This window comes from Phasianus colchicus, chromosome 4, assembly GCF_987193195.1.
Source record: "Phasianus colchicus chromosome 4, bPhaCol1.hap1.1, whole genome shotgun sequence".
In the NCBI taxonomy this organism is placed as follows: domain Eukaryota; kingdom Metazoa; phylum Chordata; class Aves; order Galliformes; family Phasianidae; genus Phasianus; species Phasianus colchicus.
The window spans coordinates 41,850,648-41,869,106 of record NC_143439.1 but is presented as its reverse complement, the minus strand read 5'-3'; the positions used below and the strand labels follow the sequence as shown (position 1 = coordinate 41,869,106).

The 18,459-nt window shown below is 38.2% G+C and overlaps 1 protein-coding gene across 5 annotated transcripts in view; it reads left to right on the top strand.

Moving 5' to 3' along the window:
• Positions 1 to 18,459, top strand: part of PPP3CA (protein phosphatase 3 catalytic subunit alpha) — a 190,039-nt gene that overhangs the window by 74,895 nt on the left and 96,685 nt on the right. For all 5 annotated transcript variants that reach the window (XM_090139323.1, XM_090139322.1, XM_090139321.1 and 2 more), the window contains exon 2: positions 7,772 to 7,972. In XM_090139323.1, coding sequence (XP_089995449.1) covers positions 7,772 to 7,972 — 201 coding nt within the window. The remainder of the gene's footprint in view (positions 1 to 7,771; positions 7,973 to 18,459) is intronic.

Below are 18,459 nucleotides of genomic sequence, written 5' to 3'. Positions count from 1 at the left end.
ATCTTTGGTATTTTCCATTGTTGCAGGGCTTTTTTTCCCTCTGACTTTGTTTTCTCCAAATGAATTGTTCCTATAAAGGAATTTAAACTGTGGATAATTATTGTTCTCTGTTCCAAAAGCTAATAAAAACAAAGCTCAACAGTATGTAGTTGGAGGCCTGTGGAAAAACTTGGGTGTAACACACAAAGTAGAAAAACAAACTTTGCTGATGAGGCTGGGAAGCTACAATCACATTTTCCAGCTTTAACTGTATGTTTTGGTCCTAATTGGAAATGTTTCCTGTTAAAGTTAATTTTTCCTTTCTCTTTTATTAGGTAGTTGTTTTTTATCCATAAACTGAGGACAGCAGGGAAGATTAAATGTCAAAAAAATATTCGTGTATGATTTTGAACATAGGGAAGGGAAATATTTTTGTAATATTTTACAAGATCGCGTGTTGCTTTGTGCTCAGTAAAACTGTTAGTATTTGTTTTTGTTTTTTTTTTCCAGTAGGTGGACAAAATACACTTTGGGAATGCTGTTACTATATAACTGCATAGCCTACAATTTCGTATTTCAAACAAACCCAAATTTCTTGGAATTATGAGGCTTTTCTTCAAGGCAGCTGTTTTCAAGTGTACCTCTTTCCCTTTTCCCTTTCCAACCCGCACTTTCTCTTAAGCTCTCAGGGTATTCTGTGTGACGTGCATATACCTCTAGATGTTTTTCTGTTCAGGTTTTCAGGATTCTTTGGGTTCCAAGTTAATGGACACTTATGGTCCTTATTGAAATGCTTGTCCAAACTGAGGCACCATCAATGCAAGATAACAAAACAGCTCTGGTTCTAAGTACAGTCTCTGCTCTGGAGCTGCTGGGATGCTGGTTTCTCTTGTAAAGTAGCACAGTATGGGGGAAGAATTAATCATTCTTTTGCAATTTAATGCTCAAATCCTGCAAATGTGTTCTAGGGAGAGGATTATCTTCCATGTGTATTGCAGAAATTTACCACATCAGGGCTGCTTATGGTATGCTTGGTTATTGGCTTAGACAGAGCATTGCCTGTTAGCATGGCCAGTTCACTTTTGCCCTGCTCTCAAGACATGCCACATGGCTTTCTGGCCTCTGAGCTTACACACTTCTAACTGCAGAAGAATGAGTTGCTGAAGCAGTAGATGTAAAGTAATGGTTGATGTTTCATTCGGAGTTCAGTTATCTGTAGGTTATAAAGTGCAATTATTCAAAGTGAAACTGGTAATTTTATAAGCTTTCAGGAAAACAGGTAGAGTGAGGGCATGACTTGTCTTTTTAATTAGCTCAACACGTTTAGCATTAGGAAATACCTTGGCAGTAGATTGAGGACCCACTGGCTTGACATAGCCCTTCCTTTTACAAGCACCTTCCCAGCAGTGTCTGTGCACAGCTGGGTGAGCTGCTCTGGGACACTTCTGTCGTTGCTGTTGTGTGTTTCTCTGCTAGGAGTGAAGTTTCCAAAAATGCTGAAAACTGTGAGGTAACTCCTCAGAAGTGAAATATTTGAAGAGGTCTCAGCCACTTCTTTCTTTCCTTTTTCTTTTCTTTTCTCCTTATTCTGGCCTGCAGATAGAAAGAAATGCTGCTAGCATGACTCATCAGTCTGTTTTGTGAAGCAACTGCCTTTCCAGCCTGTAGCACCTTTTGATGATGATGTCGGCAACTAAAATTGGATAGCCACTTGAAAAGCAATTGAGCAGCTTCCTATTGATAATAATTAATTTTGGGCTGCAGGTGTTATTACCTCTTCTCAGGTGGTTTGGTTTCCATGCTGCCAACTGAGACAGCTGTTTCACACATCTGCCAAAGAGCTCTTCTCTTTCTATTCTATTTGTTTGTTTGCTAAATATGGCCTTGGTTGGGCAATGAGCTTTTCAGTTTCCTAACTTGATACACAAGTGCTGTTTCTCTAAGGTGACTTCACGTACCAGCATCTTTTTCATGATGGAATGTTTCTTGGTATGTTATTGACTAGCTGGCCCCTACTAGCAGTTACCTTTCTGTGAAGTAGCATGCCTAGTCTGGGAGATGTATTTGATTACATCTTCAAACAAATACATCTGTGCTGAGCTCTTCCAACTTTGCTGGAAGTACTGCTTAGCCCTGGGAAGATTGATTCTAAATTTCAGTAGATAATTGGTAACCCTCATCATTTATTTTATACTGTAGAGGTATTTCTCAGGTGTGAGTTTCTGTTATTCTTATCACATCAGCACTTACTTAATTCTGTCAAATTGTTTTCATGAAAATCTGATAAATGTATTTAGTAAAATAAATAAAGAAATAGGCCTCAAATATATAATGTATTGAAATAGCACACTAAAGTTTGATATATTAGAGAGAGGTTGCTAATTCCAGTGATGTATCAGAGTCACTAATAGCTTCCAGGTAGGGTTTGCATCAAGTGTGCCTACCCTTAATGAAACTAGCAAATGAAAAATGAAACCTAAGAGTTCTAGTTAGGGAGCAGCAGAATATGAATACTGCTTTTTGCTTCACTGAGAAAATTATGTTTTGAGTTTTGCACTGTCATATAAATACATGGATTTTTTTTTTAACCAGTTGGTGATATATTTTACTCTCCATAATTGAAATGGACAACCCCCCCCCCCAAGAACTTGTATATGCTATGAATGCAATGGTACACATTTTTATACTGTAAAGAAATTGTGTTTTCTAAATAACTTGCTCTCCTTTTTATTACTCTTAAAATCTTTGAAATACCTGCTAAGAAAATGTTCAGGTTAAGAAAATATCAAAGGTTCCACCAGGTTTGAGTGGCAAATCTGTTGCCAGATAACTAGATAACTTGTATGTGGAGATAAAAACATTGTCTAAATGCTGCCTGAGGAAATCTGTGGAAAAGGCTATTTGTCATGTGACAGTTGTGTTCTCTTTCTGTATGTGTCAGTGTTAAAACAGATTTTGGCAGTGCTATTCCACATCTCCGTGCTTTGGTGAGCTCTATGCTGCCAGGAGGCTTCACCCTGTTCCTCTCAGCAGCAATCAGTGACAGTGACTCATTTTCTAGTTCCTATCTGTCGCCTGAAGTAAGTTGTGTTCTTGGAGAAAAAAAAAAGTCATGATTCTCTCCCTTTTCGTTCATAGTAACCTTATAAGCTAGAACTTCATAGGCAACTACATAGGAATATAATCAATCAGAAATGCAACTTTTTAACCTAATGTTAATATTTGAACATTTTGGTCTTTGTCTGCTTCTTTATCTAATGGTCTGCATGACCATGAGCTGGCTGGTATGGATGTTGTTATTGTTTGGCGAGAATACCCAAGAATGTGCCCTGCATTGAACAGAGATGTGAAAGGAGGGTAGACTTGCAAAGTCAGCCTGCAAAAGGTGTTTAGGTAGCTATTCCAAATGGTACTGTCTTTTGAGAAAGCAATTTTGGGATATCTGAGATGGCAGGGGAAAATGTTATGTATCCTGAGTCCAAAGACTGTGAGTAAGTAGATGGGGGAAGCTGCAGAGATCTGCCTTTTTTTCTACGTGTGGAGTAACTATTGACTTGTTTAAGAACCTGTGCTCTCACCACTGTTGCAGTGCCAACAGTTTCTTGAGTTACAGAACTGCAAATTGCCATCAGACAAATGCAATGCTCTGTAGTGTTGTGATGATGGTAGTTACTGGTGTGTTTCACTTACTGATGAAGAGGAAAGCATTGACTTATTTTCTCTAGAGAAATATGCCATGATCTAGGCATAGTTACGTATAGACACGCAGCATTAGTTATGTGAAATTATAAGGCAAGTGTTGCAGAGGGGAGATGAGATGCAAGGAACTTGAATACTGATGGGATGGGCAGCCTCCTCAGAGAGTATTAATGCAGTGTACAGCTTGGTTTGTAAATGAATAATATATAAACAAAATAATGCTTTCTTTGCCACATGGTTGTATTTTATTTATGTGTGCACACATGTTCAGCACTAATTAAGCATAGCTTGTTATGGTTTATTTATTTTTTCTGGAGAGGCTGTTTAATATTTGAGCACGATGGTAACGAGGTCTGACCTTTTGGCGGCTGTGTTAGCAATGAGGCGGGTTCTGCAGGAATCTGAAGAACACCAACATAGCAGGTTGCACTTATTCTCCATTTGCTGGAACATGCTCAAAAGGCCTGAATGCACAAGGGAAAAAAAAAAAAAATTAAAAGCACTAGGAATCTAAATGCTATCTCTTTGTACTTCCAGGTTCAGGAAGATGCTATTGGCAGGGTGCGATAAAGGCTTAAAAGTCTTTGTTGCATGGCTTCTTGCTGTATCCTGTTTTATTACTGCACCCTGATGACAGCATCTTACATGAAGATTTTTCTTTCTAAATGCCAATAGCGGGGAAATAAACGGTGTGCCTTTAAAAGGCCTTAAACGACTACAAAAGGAAGTAGTGACCTGGCTGTAAATGGTACAGAGTTGCGGGTAGCCTGATGACTTCCTTGGGTAGTGTTCTTGTAGTGGGATTTGTCACTGAACTTCTTCAACACGCGCTCGTGGTGTGCATACACACATTACAATCCATCCTCTTTCTGTGTCCAAGGTTCTGCCCCCCATGGGAATGCAGACTCCTACCCTTGGTTGCAGCAGCGTGGTGAGGGGCTGGGTGCTGCAGCCCTCCCTCCTACCTCCCCTCTGGCTCTGCCTCCAGACCTCCTTCCTGCTCGCACAGAGCCTGCAGCACTGCTGTTCCTCGCCTCCACCGAATCCTAATGTTTAGCAGAGAATTATACAGGCCCCAGAATATTTTGCTTCACAAAAATTAAAAATGCAGGTCATTTTTAAAAGGAGGGGGCAATAAAGTTGGAATACTGTTTTCTGTTTTTATCTATTTGCTATTTTTTCCTCTGCTCCTCCCCACTGTGCATGCTGTGGACAGTTGCTGTCTGATTATGCTCTCAGTTTTATTTCTGACAAAAGCAGTAACACTGGGAAAGAAGTAGTTGTCTTGCATGCACTAACAAGCAGGTATGGAGAAGTGGATAGGTACCCATGTATTTGGAGAATAATGTTGCTATCTAAAGCAGAGGAAACTAAATGTTTGTTATATTTATAAAAGGCTTCTGATTTATTGTGGCGTTTGTTGGCGATTCCAGCGATGAATTTCCCTGTGAACACGGCCATTTCTTATGTTGGTCTGTGCAAGTACTCTGCATGTGTATATACAAAATTAATATTCTCATAATGGAAGATGCAATTTGTGCTCTATTCAGTTGCTCATGTTTGTGCTAATTAATCATTAATCATCTGCTATTGGAACAGTATCTTTTTTTCTCTAATTAGCCTCTGGTACATGTTTCTGAAATCTGCCTGCAGAGCTCTTCCAGTGCTGCAGCATGTGCCATATTTTTCTGTTAATCAGAAGGAACATCTTAGCGCTTTTTTTGTTTGTGTGCTTGCTTGCTGTTTGTTTTGCTCTCCATCTTTATAAATGCAAAAATCTTCTCCTGGCATATGTTCCTGTATGGCAGTTACCTGTAAGAAGCGCTGTGCTGCAGAGGTTTTCACACTGCAGTACTTGAGGGGAAGAAGAGAGGCTGCTTTCATCGCAAAGCTATGCAATCTCATGCTGGTATTTCTTCTTGCCACATGGACTGGAGATAAGTAACAGCTTTTCCCTCTCCTTTCCAAACTTAGGGAGGAGGAAGGATCTTTTTATGTATTTATACAGGCATGTAGAACTGCTGAGTTCTCTCCCTCACCCCTTCCTCTTCCTTGCAGTGTTTTATTTTTTTTCTGGTGTTGTATAAGGAGTTGTTCATAGCTCATGTATGCAGTTATTTGTTCTTGAGGAATTGAGGCCTGCTCAATCTACTGGAAAGATCCACAAAGCATATAACCCACTGATTTTTGTAAGCCTCAGGGGCTTGGCTTAACCACAGCAACTGCAAAGAGCAAAACAAGGCTTTGGTCATCACCAATTAACCACTTATCACAGAAGTATTGGTCAAAGCATAAGCTGATTTAAAGTGTTTTGGGTGTTCTTGTGGATTGAGTGCGAAAACTGTAACAGATCTGTGTAAGGACATTCTGAATCCCAGACATTGCATTTTAACTTCCTTGTGGCTGTAGCTGTCTCTGTGCCCCAGAATCCAGGTGGAGTCAGAGACTTGACAGACTTTCACCTCCTCCCCCATCTTGTTCCACTTCTCAGTCTCCATTTTCAGTGCATTCACAGACACATACACGTTAGTCCACACCAAAGTGTTTGATGAATGTAATGATGGAGTTATGACAGGAAAAAAGAAAAAAAAAAAAAGAAAAAAAAAGTTGAATCAAGGAAACGAGAGCATTTTCTGAAGATGTTAATGTTTAAATTATCTGTGTCAAACAGCTGCACAAAATGCAATTGTTTATTATCTGCTCTGTTACTTCTGGTAGTGCAGGTAGAGTTCTTGGATTGAGCTTCTGAAGATATATGCAATTTGTGGGCTGCTTCCAAAGTGAATAGATCATGAAATGTAAAACAAATTGGAACCAGCAGGCATATTGATCTGCTGTGCTGAGTTTTGCTTCTCATACTGTACCAGAGCTCACAGTGAGGCACTCAGCGGGGAACCAGGGGCAGGTTTGTGCAGAGAATGTGGCAGTCTCCTCTCCCTGCTCTAGGCTCCCCTCTAATAAGCCCCTGCAGCTGGGCACGGCTTGGTACAATTACCCTGCAGCTGTCCAGGCAGGCCATGCCTGATGTGGCTCTGATGGAACAGCAAGGGAAAGGAGGTTAAGCTGGGATAATGTTCTAGCCTCATCCTTGCAGCTGACAGCAGCAACTCCAGCCTTCTCCGCTCCGACCCTCTTTGGGAGAGGGGATGCCTGAGCATCTGAGGGTTGTTGCAAGCCTGAGGCCTGATGTGAGAGCAGGACATGGGTTGCTGGTCCATGGCACATCACCAGTTTATTAATTTGTGTTAAACTCCATTCTGAAGCTGCTTTGCTAGAGTGTAGTTGGCTTCATGCCAATATCTGTTTAAATGGTTTAGTCTCTTTGTTTTACTAAGTATTTAAACGAAGCTTTCTTTACAGAGAGAGTGGTGAGGTGCTGGAACAGGCTGCCCAGAGAGGTTGTGAATGCCCCATCCCTGGAGATTTTCAAGGCCAGACTGGATGGAGCCCTGGGCAGCCTGGTCTAGTATTAAATGGGGAGGTTGGTGGCCCTGCCTGGGTGGGGGGTTGGAGATTCGTGATCCTTGAGGTCCCTTCCAACCTGGGCCGTTCTGTGATTCTGCAATTCTGTAATTCACACTCAGGAATGCCTTGGTGGTGGTTGAATGTATCGAACATGATAGGAAGAAGACATCTTCCATCACCACCCAAATGATAAGAGAGATCTGTCTTGGAGTTCAGCATTTTAATTGGAGTGTATCTATGCATGTCCATACATGTAAATTAAATATTGCACTGCTTTTTGTATTTTATATAAATGCTTTGCAGTGCTGCTGCAGCATTCCCTGCTCTACCCCCTTTTTTCCCTGATATTCTGATATGTTTTTTGGTTTGTTCGCACGTCTGCCTGTAAACTTGCCCTAAATCCTCCTGTCAATTTTTTAATAAATATGAAATAGCTGTTCTTATGTGCATGGATAACTTAGCTTCAGTGATGTCTTCATTTAAGGACAATTTAAGCTCCAAGTTATAAGAGGCAATAGGAAATTCATGCTAATACGGTTTGGCAGCAGAGATGACTTTGAAATGTGTGATGATCTATAATAGAGGCTTTACTTTAAAAACTGATCAGATTTTTTTCTTCTCCATACAGCTGTCCCATTTCCTCCAAGTCACCGGCTCACAGCTAAGGAAGTGTTTGATAATGATGGCAAGCCACGTGTGGATATCTTAAAGGCACACCTTATGAAAGAAGGGAGACTGGAAGAAAGCGTGGCATTGAGAATAATAACAGAGGGAGCTTCAATTCTTCGTCAAGAAAAAAATTTGCTGGACATAGATGCACCAGTCACAGGTTAGTACTGATTTACAGTGGTGGAGGTGTGATGGTTGTTGGTATGGGACATGTTAAGTAATATGTAGTGTGCGTGGCTTCCTAAGGAAGCTTGAAATTCATTCATTCTCTCTATATGAGAAAATTAGAAGAATTTGAAAAAGATATTTTTCACCTGGCCTTTTTCACCAGGAATTACATCTGTCATTTTATATGTGTCCTTTACTTTGGTAGCACTATTCAGACATGGTTTGACTGAAAGAACAGTGGTGTTAGGGTGAAGGGAAATTCCAGTTAAAGATTGAGAGAAATGAGTACAGCAAAAAAGGGGAAAAAAATTAGCACAATCTTCATCTGTGTTGCCTGGGACTGTAGTCAGAGTTGTGCTGATTGCAGAACCCATTGTGCCCTTGGCTATCAGATACTACCACCCACTCATTAATCTTCAGGAAATGCCTTCTATTTTGAATTTCCGTCTCTGTCTCCTGCCTCAACTACTTTCTGTATTATGAATGCATTTCTTGCTCTAATACGCCTCCTCCCCTGTTTTGTTGCTGTTATCAGAAATGAACGCATTTTTGGCAAGTGATCTGTGGCATAGAAAGTCAGTTAGTTGAGGGGAAAAAGATACCTAATTCTAGCGAGCTTAAGCTATGAAACCAAACCATTAAACTTGGTTTAAGAAGGCAAGTCCTCTCGTAACTTTTGTCCCAGGGGAGCCCTGACAAAACATCAAAGAAATAGTTTATTCTATCCTTCCTAACCTGGAAGAGTTACCAGTCTTTGTTATCAGCACTGATAACGTGAACAATAAACTGTGACGGAATAGCAAAGCCTTCATTTTTAGGATAGCTCTGAAATGATAGAGCATAAAGTGTAGGCTAAACTGGTATGCAAGTTAAAGCCTATAACTTTTAAAATGACATCCAAATAAGGGATTCTAAGGTGACCTGGAGAGGTAACGAGTATTATCTCGTATGTAATAATTAGCTTGTCACGGTGCCTTACTACCCTGATGGAGAAGATGTCAATCATGTTGCACCTCAAGGCAAAATAAAAGAAACAAGATGAATGAATTAAAGAATTCCCTGAGAATAGTGTTCTGCAGACATTTTCTTTGAAGGAATAATACAGGTTGTTCAACTTGATAAATGGAAGAAGTTGTGGGGATACCATTAGAATCATGGAATCATTAAATTTGGAAAAGGCCACTGAGATTATCTAGTCCAACTATCAACCCATCACCACCATGCCCATTAAACCGTGTCCCGAAGTGACATATCTACCCTTTTCTTGAAATCCTCCAGGGATGATGACTCTACCACTTCTCTGGGCAGCTTGTTCCATTACCTCATCGCTCTTCTGAGAATAAATTGTTCCTAATATCCAATCTGAACCTTCTCTGGTGCAATGTAAAGCTATTACCTCTCAGTGCATAACTGAGTGGCAGTCATGGAGAAATTTTTCCTTCCCGTGGACTTTTTAATCTACTGAAAGGCATAAACTGTATGAGGATAGCTGTCTGCCATGTCCTGACTGATTTCCTAAGTCTGCATTTAATGTTCTCTGTTGTTGAATTTATTTTATTTCTTAAATGCTTTTGAAGGTGTCTGAATTGTTTGGAGTTCTATTTGAGCAATTAATCTCCTGAAGGTTACCCCATTGTATATCACTGCTATAATTTAAGTCTTTGATTCTTTTTTTTCAGTTGAGCCTACGTCTTGCTTTGTTCTTGCTTTTAAAATTATTCTCCTGCAGTGCTTGTGATACAGCAATATTCTTTGGGGTAGCTGATAGGTATTGTCTTTTAAACTAATGTAGGAAGATTGGACTCCTCACGCTTTTTAGTGAAGTAGCTGAGAAGTGCTGATGTTCTGTATGAACTACCGTGAAAGCTGGATTTATGAAGGTAATCATAAGAAAAGAAAACAAAATTGTGAAGGGTGGTTGGAAAAGGTTGTGAGATTCATTGTGGACCTGACAATTAGTTTTGTGTGAGTAGCATGACAGCAGGTGACTGGAAAAAGGGACTATCAGTTGAACAGTGATTTGGTACATTTTCAAGGAATACAGACAGTACAGAAATAACTATGGAATGGAGGACAGCTCTTTTCAAACACTGCAGAAAAATAAACACAATCAGTGAATAGTGGAGAAGAAAATAAATGTTATATTTGTTGAAGAATGGCAGACATTAATCGTTAATATGGGAACCTCTGTGGGGAGGAGTTGCTTTCATCTTTTACAAACATATCCTTGTAGCTGGTTAACGAGATGGTGATAATCAAAAAAGATAGAGTAACTGTTCAAGTATGATAATTGTGCATTGGTAAAATCAGTTATTTGTTTAAAAAAAAATACGAAAAGATTTCACTTCTTTTAGCCATGTGCATCCTTCATTTTTTAACTTCGTTTTTGTTTATTTTGAGGAGTGAAATATTTACCTTTAGAGGAAAAAAATATATCAGAATTCTGTTTATAAACAGTCACATGAAATAAAGTGGATACGTAGAAAACTCTGATTTGAGGGAGAAGATACCTGGTTCTGGAAGGAGATTTAATGTAGCATTCATAGTTATTACTTTTTATTTTTATAAAACTTATTCTGGATCTGTAGTTAGCTGAAAGATCCAATATGATTATCATTTTGAGTTTTGATTTTGAATTTGGTAAAGCTATATAACTTTTCAAATGCTTTTGATTATTTCATTGGAAAGCTTAGCTGAAGTTCATTTAGTTTGCTATGTGTGAACTGTGTATGTAGGTTACAGTGCTGATTTATACAAAAGCAAAATGTCCTACTGTTGTTACTCAGGGCTGCTCTTTGCTAGGTATGAGTCTGATCAGAGCCTGAATTATGAACAGTCCATGCTATAAGAGACCTCTTGTACCTGGGAAGTGTTTGGGCAACTTTGTCTTGACTGGCGAATGTGAGTTGAGAAGAATGGAGAGAACAGCCCTGTCAGCCTTCATCCATAAGAAACTGAGCAGGGAGCAGAGGGATGAGGATGCTGCCACCCTCCATGGCTCAGCTGTTTCTGAATTCATGTACTTGATGTTCTCTTTGAGGCATATGTTTTTCATCTTAAGCTCATGGGTTTAATGAGCTTGATCTAGCACTAGACTACATCTGTTCAGTGTTCAGATGAAAGATATTTGAATGGCAGCCTTAGAATTTCTAATCCTATTTTGTGTACTTAGCGATATAATGATACCATGGAGAAATTGGCTCATTTTTAATAGGTTGTTTTTTTTTTTTTTTTTCAAAAGACTAAGGAAATGCATCTTTGAACCTCTCTGATGGCAATATTTACTAAACTCACACTCCAAAGAACAGCTAGGAATGCCAGACTTAGGATTGCCTGGTTAGTTTTATATGGCCTTATTATATTGATTCATTATTATATAGAGGGACTCTAGGCAAGTGACTTAACCAACCCTTTGCAGGACAACTAATTACATGCTTGTTTTAATGGAGACTCATTTGCAGATCCAAAATCTACTGAATGCTGTTAACTGCATGCCATGCATGTGTTCCTTTGAGTTTGGTGCACAGGTAACATTCTTTGTACATGGGTATATATGTATAGTATACTTCTGTGTATTATCTATAAGACAGTAATCTCTTTGGATTTTGAATGTGTTCAGTGAGGAAAAACAAATGCAGGTAAAGCCTTTGATGGGACTATTGCTTTGCATGTCTGCCGGAATGTAAAACTGATGCTTTGACTTAAGCACATTGTGAAGACAATAAATCATACGTGTCTTTTGAAGTGAGGAGATACTGTTATGCTGAGTGGTGTTGAAAAGTGTGAGCAAGCTGACCGTGCTGTTTTCAGACTAAGATTTATAAAAGTTTTGTAATTAAAGCACATTTTGTGCAAGTTAAGAGGGCACAACTTGAAAGTTTCTCCCTGCTTGACTGTGGTTCGTTCAAGTTGTTGAGTGGAAAAACAGGAAGTAGCTATATGATTAAGAAGTGTGTAGCATAATTTGTATACAGGAGAGGCTGCACTTGAAACCCTAATTCAGTCACATCCTAAATATGGAGCTCTTTTTTTTTTTTTTGCAAACGTGTATTATTCACTTCAATTACAAGGTGTACGATTTGTTGATCTGAATGAGCCCCTCTTCGCAGGTCCTTTTCAGAGCAACCAGCCCACTTTTGGAACATAATATGTTGTTGTTTTCCTACATCTGCAAAAATCTGAAGCTACAAAAGGTTAAACAGTGTTATTAATCTGGAGGGAATGAAATAAAATAGAATATGAAGGCCCCACTGCAGAATTTAATTTCTACAGAAAAATAACTGATGACAACAGCCAGTTCCTACCTTTGAAGCTGGATCAAATTTTGAAATTGACCCAGTTTTGAGTATAGCACTTGAAGACCTTCCAAGCTTAACGTTTCTGTAAATTGAATTTATACTTTGTAATTGAGTAAGTCATTTGGGAGAGTAGACCTAGAACTTAGTGATATGTTTCTCTATTACTGTGCATCTTTACTTCTACCTCTTTGGTTATGTTTCTTGAGAATATTGCTTTCATTCAGTATCTGTAAAACTAATATCATTAATATAATGCATCTCTTGCATATATGATCGCACAAATGAATAACCTTGGGAGACATGTTGGGGTTTTTAAGGTAAGTCTATTTTTCCCATTGCTATCTATTTTAAAAGTAATGAGTATGTGCTATTTTTTCCTGTAACACATGGCATCTCTCATTTTGTGTACTTAATGTGCAGTCCTCCGGGTTAGTCTGCCCGTGGTTACTAACAAAAGTTTCCTGTAGTGAACTAAGAACATGCAAATCTAAGTCATGTGCTTCTATATAAACCTGTGTATTTTTGCATATGGTACTTACCTGTATCACATGCACATTACACAGGCAACTGCCCCTGTACAGGTATTCTCAGTTCTGTTTGTGGAAGCCATCACCAGGAGTAGTAGTAGTAGTAGTGACAGCAGTTTCTGATGTGGTGAAAGTAGCCAGGCCCTGTGCAGGCATGGGGTACGGTATATCATCTGTCATTTTTTCAATTAGAAGTACCTGGAAAATAGGTAAAACAAACATATACTCTTGTTCTAAGCTTTCATGTCCTTTGTTGAGAATTCCCTTGCGATGTGCTATTTTGCGTGCAGGGCTTTCTGAATTGACGGGTGCATACAGCTTGGTATGTGATGAGAATTGAGCATCATGTGAAGACAGAATAAGGGTTATTGTTGCAGTGTATAATTTTTTATAAAAAAGAAACAAAAATTCTCCTAGTCTCCAAAGGTTCTGTTCTTTGACCATATTGTTTCCTTTGCTGCTCCTAGCGTGTTGTAGTGAAGATGCAGAGTTTTTTCCATTTGAACCCTAAGTTAATGTGTGTGGGGGAGGGGAGGTTACAGGAATCTTGAGACAATGGCCCACGTGGGAACAATCAGAGCAGTTCTGGTGGTCTTCAGAAACCTTTGGCACAGTGTCGGTCCATAAAAAGTGCAAAGGGAAAGTCCTTTCCTGCCAGCACATGCCTGTCAGATCTTTGAAACTTCTGGATACTTCCTGGGGACATTGTTCCATGGAATGGTGGAGCCTCCTGGGCATGAACCTTTCCTCATGTTCTGTGTACATTTGTTCTTGGCCTTTATTTTTTCATTTGGTAGCATCAAGTAACATCAGCAAGTACAAATTCTGCACAAATTAGAACTTTGTAAGCATCAAAAGCTTCTATCTAAAGTGATCAATGCTAAGGCAAGTTAATAAAAGTATTTTTATGCCCACATCATAGTAAAAAGGTAATAATGTTAAAAATTACATCAAACTGTAGCACACATCTAAGTGACTTGATGGAATTGAAGAGTAAAACTAAAACTTCTTTTTTTCTAAATTTTTTTATTATTATTATTTTTTTATTTTTACTTTTGTAATGCTTTGAGATAGAATTCCAGTATGGAAAGTAAACAAGATTGCTTATTAGGGGTTTATAAGTAATGTAAAATCTATCTATATTAACACAACATCAAAGTATGTCTGAAATCAACATTTCTGTGGAATCAATTCTAGTTAAAACTTCTCTATTTCACAGTTCAGTAATTTAATTAATACTCTAAACCTAATGTACCAAAATTACTGTTGAGGAAACTATTCAATTTCCAGGACACTATTATAAGTAGAAGATTCACTTGTCTTGAAAAAAGTATTTACATACTAAGACTGCATCTCAGGTAGCTGAGTGTCTTCAGACTCCAAGCCTAAGTACTTTGATGTTAGTCTGAAGTCTGGCTGCCTGCTGCTTCTGAGGTAAGTGTCAATCACAAGAATTCTTATTTTCTAATCTTTCCCATAATAAATTAATTAAAATTGTCTTTAAATAATATCTTTAAGGTTGTTCTCTAAATATGTGATGGCATCTACACTCAGAACAGGGTCTTAAGGCATCATATGATGCTCTTTTCTGTATCTCAGCCAAGTATTGTTGTCTTCTGGTTGTGAGCCACTTCAGCTGCTTTAAATATATTGCTAGTCATTCTGAAAACGTGCTAACATTTTGTTCATTCTAGCATTAAAATGCCTGTGATTTTCAAATGTTCCTTGTATAACTGCAGCAGTTTCTGTGTTATAAACATGTGCATTTTGTTTGGGGACCGGTAAAACACAAGAACCTGTACACTGCAGGAAATTATTCTTCCTTCCGGAATGAATCACCTGCAGTTAATTCTCCTTCATCACAAAAAAAAAAAATTGACTTTGGCTACAGTGAGGTAAATGTTTGTTTGAAACAAACTTTTATTTGTTTCTGCCTCAAACATCAAGTCTGGATCTTGTCTGCATAAACACAGCATTTCAGCAGTACAGTTAGTCACACAAGGTGGAAGAGGAAAGAATCAACAGCACCGTTTACTCTTGCATCCTTCTTAAAAGCAAGTGATAGTCCATGGCTTTTACATGGCAGCTGTATTCTTTGACTCAACACATTAGACTCTAAGGTGACATATTTACCATCACTTTTAAAGTGGGTTTTCTCAATGGATGTGAGTGCTGTTTCCTATTGTAACAGCACATTTCTTTTTACATATCACTGTTGAAAGTGTTATTAAAATGCAAAGAATCTGCATATTTAACACCCGTTAAAAATAATTTGATATGAACATACTGTTGAACAGATAAAGTGAACTTGATTAAAGTCTTTAATTGGTTTGTTGATTAAAACTGACACTGCTTCAGCTATTTTGCATGCTTTATTGAGAACTCATAATAAGTCAGGCTAGCACCTTAAAAATCTGAGACTCAAGCTAGGTGAAGATGTAGGGCTGTATGTATTGCAATTTTTTTGATCTGTTTCTTCACTGAAATGCGTCTGTCTGTCAGTTCCAGATATGGATTGAAATATGCCTGCCTACATCCTTGGTAGAACAAAGTGATTGTGTCTTGTAGCTTAATTTTGCTGCTTCATTTATTAGCATCTGACATTTTGGCAGAGCTGATGTTTTCTAGTAGCAGATGCCTAAATCTATCATTATTGCCAAGTGGATACAACTACCTCACTTATTCTTATAAATAATTCATGTATAGTTAACTTGCTGTGATGCAAAAATCAGTCAAATAATTCAGAGTGAAATCATAGAGGCATAGATACCCTTCAGGTATAAGAGCTTAAGTTGATGCTATGAAATAGAGGATCAAATCTGTGTTGGGCTTCAAGTCAGCAGGGAAGTTGTATTAGTTACAAAATAACCATCAGTAAAAAATACAAAACCAATTATTTGCTACTACCTAACTCTTTAGTGCTTTGTTCTGACTGTATTGATTTGGGGGGGGGGGGGGGAAGGGGTGGGAAAGAGGCAGGGGGATACTTATTTATCCTATAAATACAAGTGGCACAATACAGCATGTTTTTCTTCTGCGACTATTTCAAGAGGACATGGAATATCATAGCAGTGGTATTTATTTTTGCTTACCAAAGATTTTTTTAAAACTTGCAAATCAAGTTTTATATTTGCTTTGCAGTCATCTAATAGGTGAAACTACTCAAGTTGGATCTTGGTATTTTGATAGCTTTGCTATTTGAGTTATTTTTGAAAAACAAGCATCATTGTTTGCACAGTGTGATGATTGTTAGAAATATAGAGATCCTTTGTTCTTGCTTTTTTTGTGTGTTCTCTTAGCTTTACCTAGTTATCTCTCTGATTCTGGCCTCAGGTTAAATTTAAATCAATCTTAGCTTGTAGTTTATATTGGAAGGAGATGTGGGAATCCAGGGGGATCGCTGCTGAAATCACAGCCACCCGCATACCTTCCTTCCCCAGTCTGGATGAAGGAGCTGCTGATATGAGAATGACAAAAGGAGGTAGAGAGAAGGAAATTCCAATGTACATTTGTCTTTTAGTCCTTCGCCCCCAGCAAAGCAAAAATCTAGCAGTCATGCGTGAGCTGGAGCTCCCCACTTTGTGTGAGTTAGTAATAATAAGGATAAGGATTTTTATGTAAGTGAGGGGAAGGGGTATTGATTCTGTGTTATTGATGCCATGTCTGTAACAACTCTGGAGCATTCAGAGTACAGAAACCAAGCTGGAAACAGTTATGAGAGAGAAGAAAAAGAATTGGAGGAGTGTGAGGGGGGTAGACTAAAAGCAGCGTGTTAGCTGACCATTGCCATTTAGAGACTGTTCTGATGGGATAAATCTCTAGGTTTATGCCATCTATGAATCTGTGTACAAATGTGTGCCCCCATTGCTTAGAGTGTGGTAGCATATTTGGAGCTACCACTGACAGCCTCTTGTACAAACAGCAAGCACAGATGAAGACATCTAACCTTTCACCAAAACCTGATTTTGGCAAATGCAAAGGAGATAACCAGCAGGTTCTTTCTTAAGAGAGATCATAAACATTACCTGTCATCACTTAAAGCATAACTCAGAGAGAATTTCAAGTTGGAAATGATGACTATAGAAATATGTTTTACTGGGGAAGTTTCTTCTTCATGCCTTTTGATGTTTTTTCTTAAGTATTCTAATTATTCTAAAAAATACTACCAGAGTTGAGATAGCTTTCCATATTTAGTTTTCCATAGTTTACTAAGTTGAAATATTTACAGAATAATTTCCAAGCATATATAATATTCTCTGTGAAGATTTTGCTTTTTAAATGGAAGATCTGGTATAGTTGAAAACAATTAGTGTAAAAGAATCTGGTGCTTCTAAATTGTCTTTAATCTCTGTAAAATCCACGCTCTTTAAATAAATGCACCAATTGTGTAGACACCTTGTGCTGAACAGAAGCATACTTTCAATCTACAGTTGATATCAAAGAATCTTGGTGTTACTTACAGGATTGTAGCAATAGTGTATGAGACTTGTACTGGTCGTGTGTCAAGCCATAAAATTATCTCCTGACTGAGTCATTATGTGCTTTTAAGAGCATCAATTCATTAAAAAGTGAATGAGTTTCAAATTGATCCTTGGTGCTGTCCTCTCCAAAAGACATTTTTGATTCTGCTTCTTGCTTTTCTTAAGATTAGGCATCCAAATCAAGTTGAACTTAATATCTTTATTCCATTTGGGATGCTAATTACCAAAAAAATATATTCTTCGTATGTGGGGAGGATCTTGATTCTGATTCTTATACAAAGGCATTCTATTTTCTCATTGCCTTTCTTTATTGCAGAACTAATACCTTGAATTCTGCAGTTCTGTTGAACCTCATGGAGCACTTGTTGTAAGCGTTATGACTTTCTGTGAGTTTTTTTGATCTTCAAAAGAGGCAACCCAAGGCAACAATGGCAGTGAAATAAGCTCCACTTAAAAGGCTGTGACTAAAAATGAAAATGTTCTTCTGATGCTCAGCACAAGGAAAAGCACTGCTTTTCCTTCTGGCTCTCCAGATGTATCAGCATCATTACTTTCAGAGGTTACTTCTGAAAGATAACATTACTTGATAGTCAATTTTACTCTTCCTCTCATGCTCCAAATCTACCTCCATAAGAAATTCTGAGTGGAAAATGCTACAAAGTCATTGTTTCAATTGAAATACTTAGAACTCAGAAACCAAAATGAATTGCTTGTGTTAATTCACTGCAGGAGTTTATCCAGGCAGATCAAAAATATTTTTTTCTGAATAATAAAGGAGATAAAATCAAGCAAACTATGTCAGATTCATTCATTATTAATGTTAGTGAGGAAAACGTTTCAATATCTGATGCACAAACATAAATCTGAATCCTAGTAAGCACATTGCAGCTCATCTTTTTTTTCTCATCTGTGCACTGTGCTGTCTATACGTGCAGTCTGAGATCTGCAGGGAGGCAATACGGATGGAAGGCATTGCTGGTGCTCACAGAAGTCTGTCCTGTGATTTCATCCTTTGGCAAAGTGGCAACGCAAAAACACTTCTATTTGCTTTCTTCTTGGCTTTCTTTTTGTCACATTCAATAGTCAGGTTGTCTAGAACAATGAATTATGAAAGCTAATCTTGCTTCTTTTTTCCACTTCATTTCCTTGGTTTTTTTTTATCAGGCTTATGAG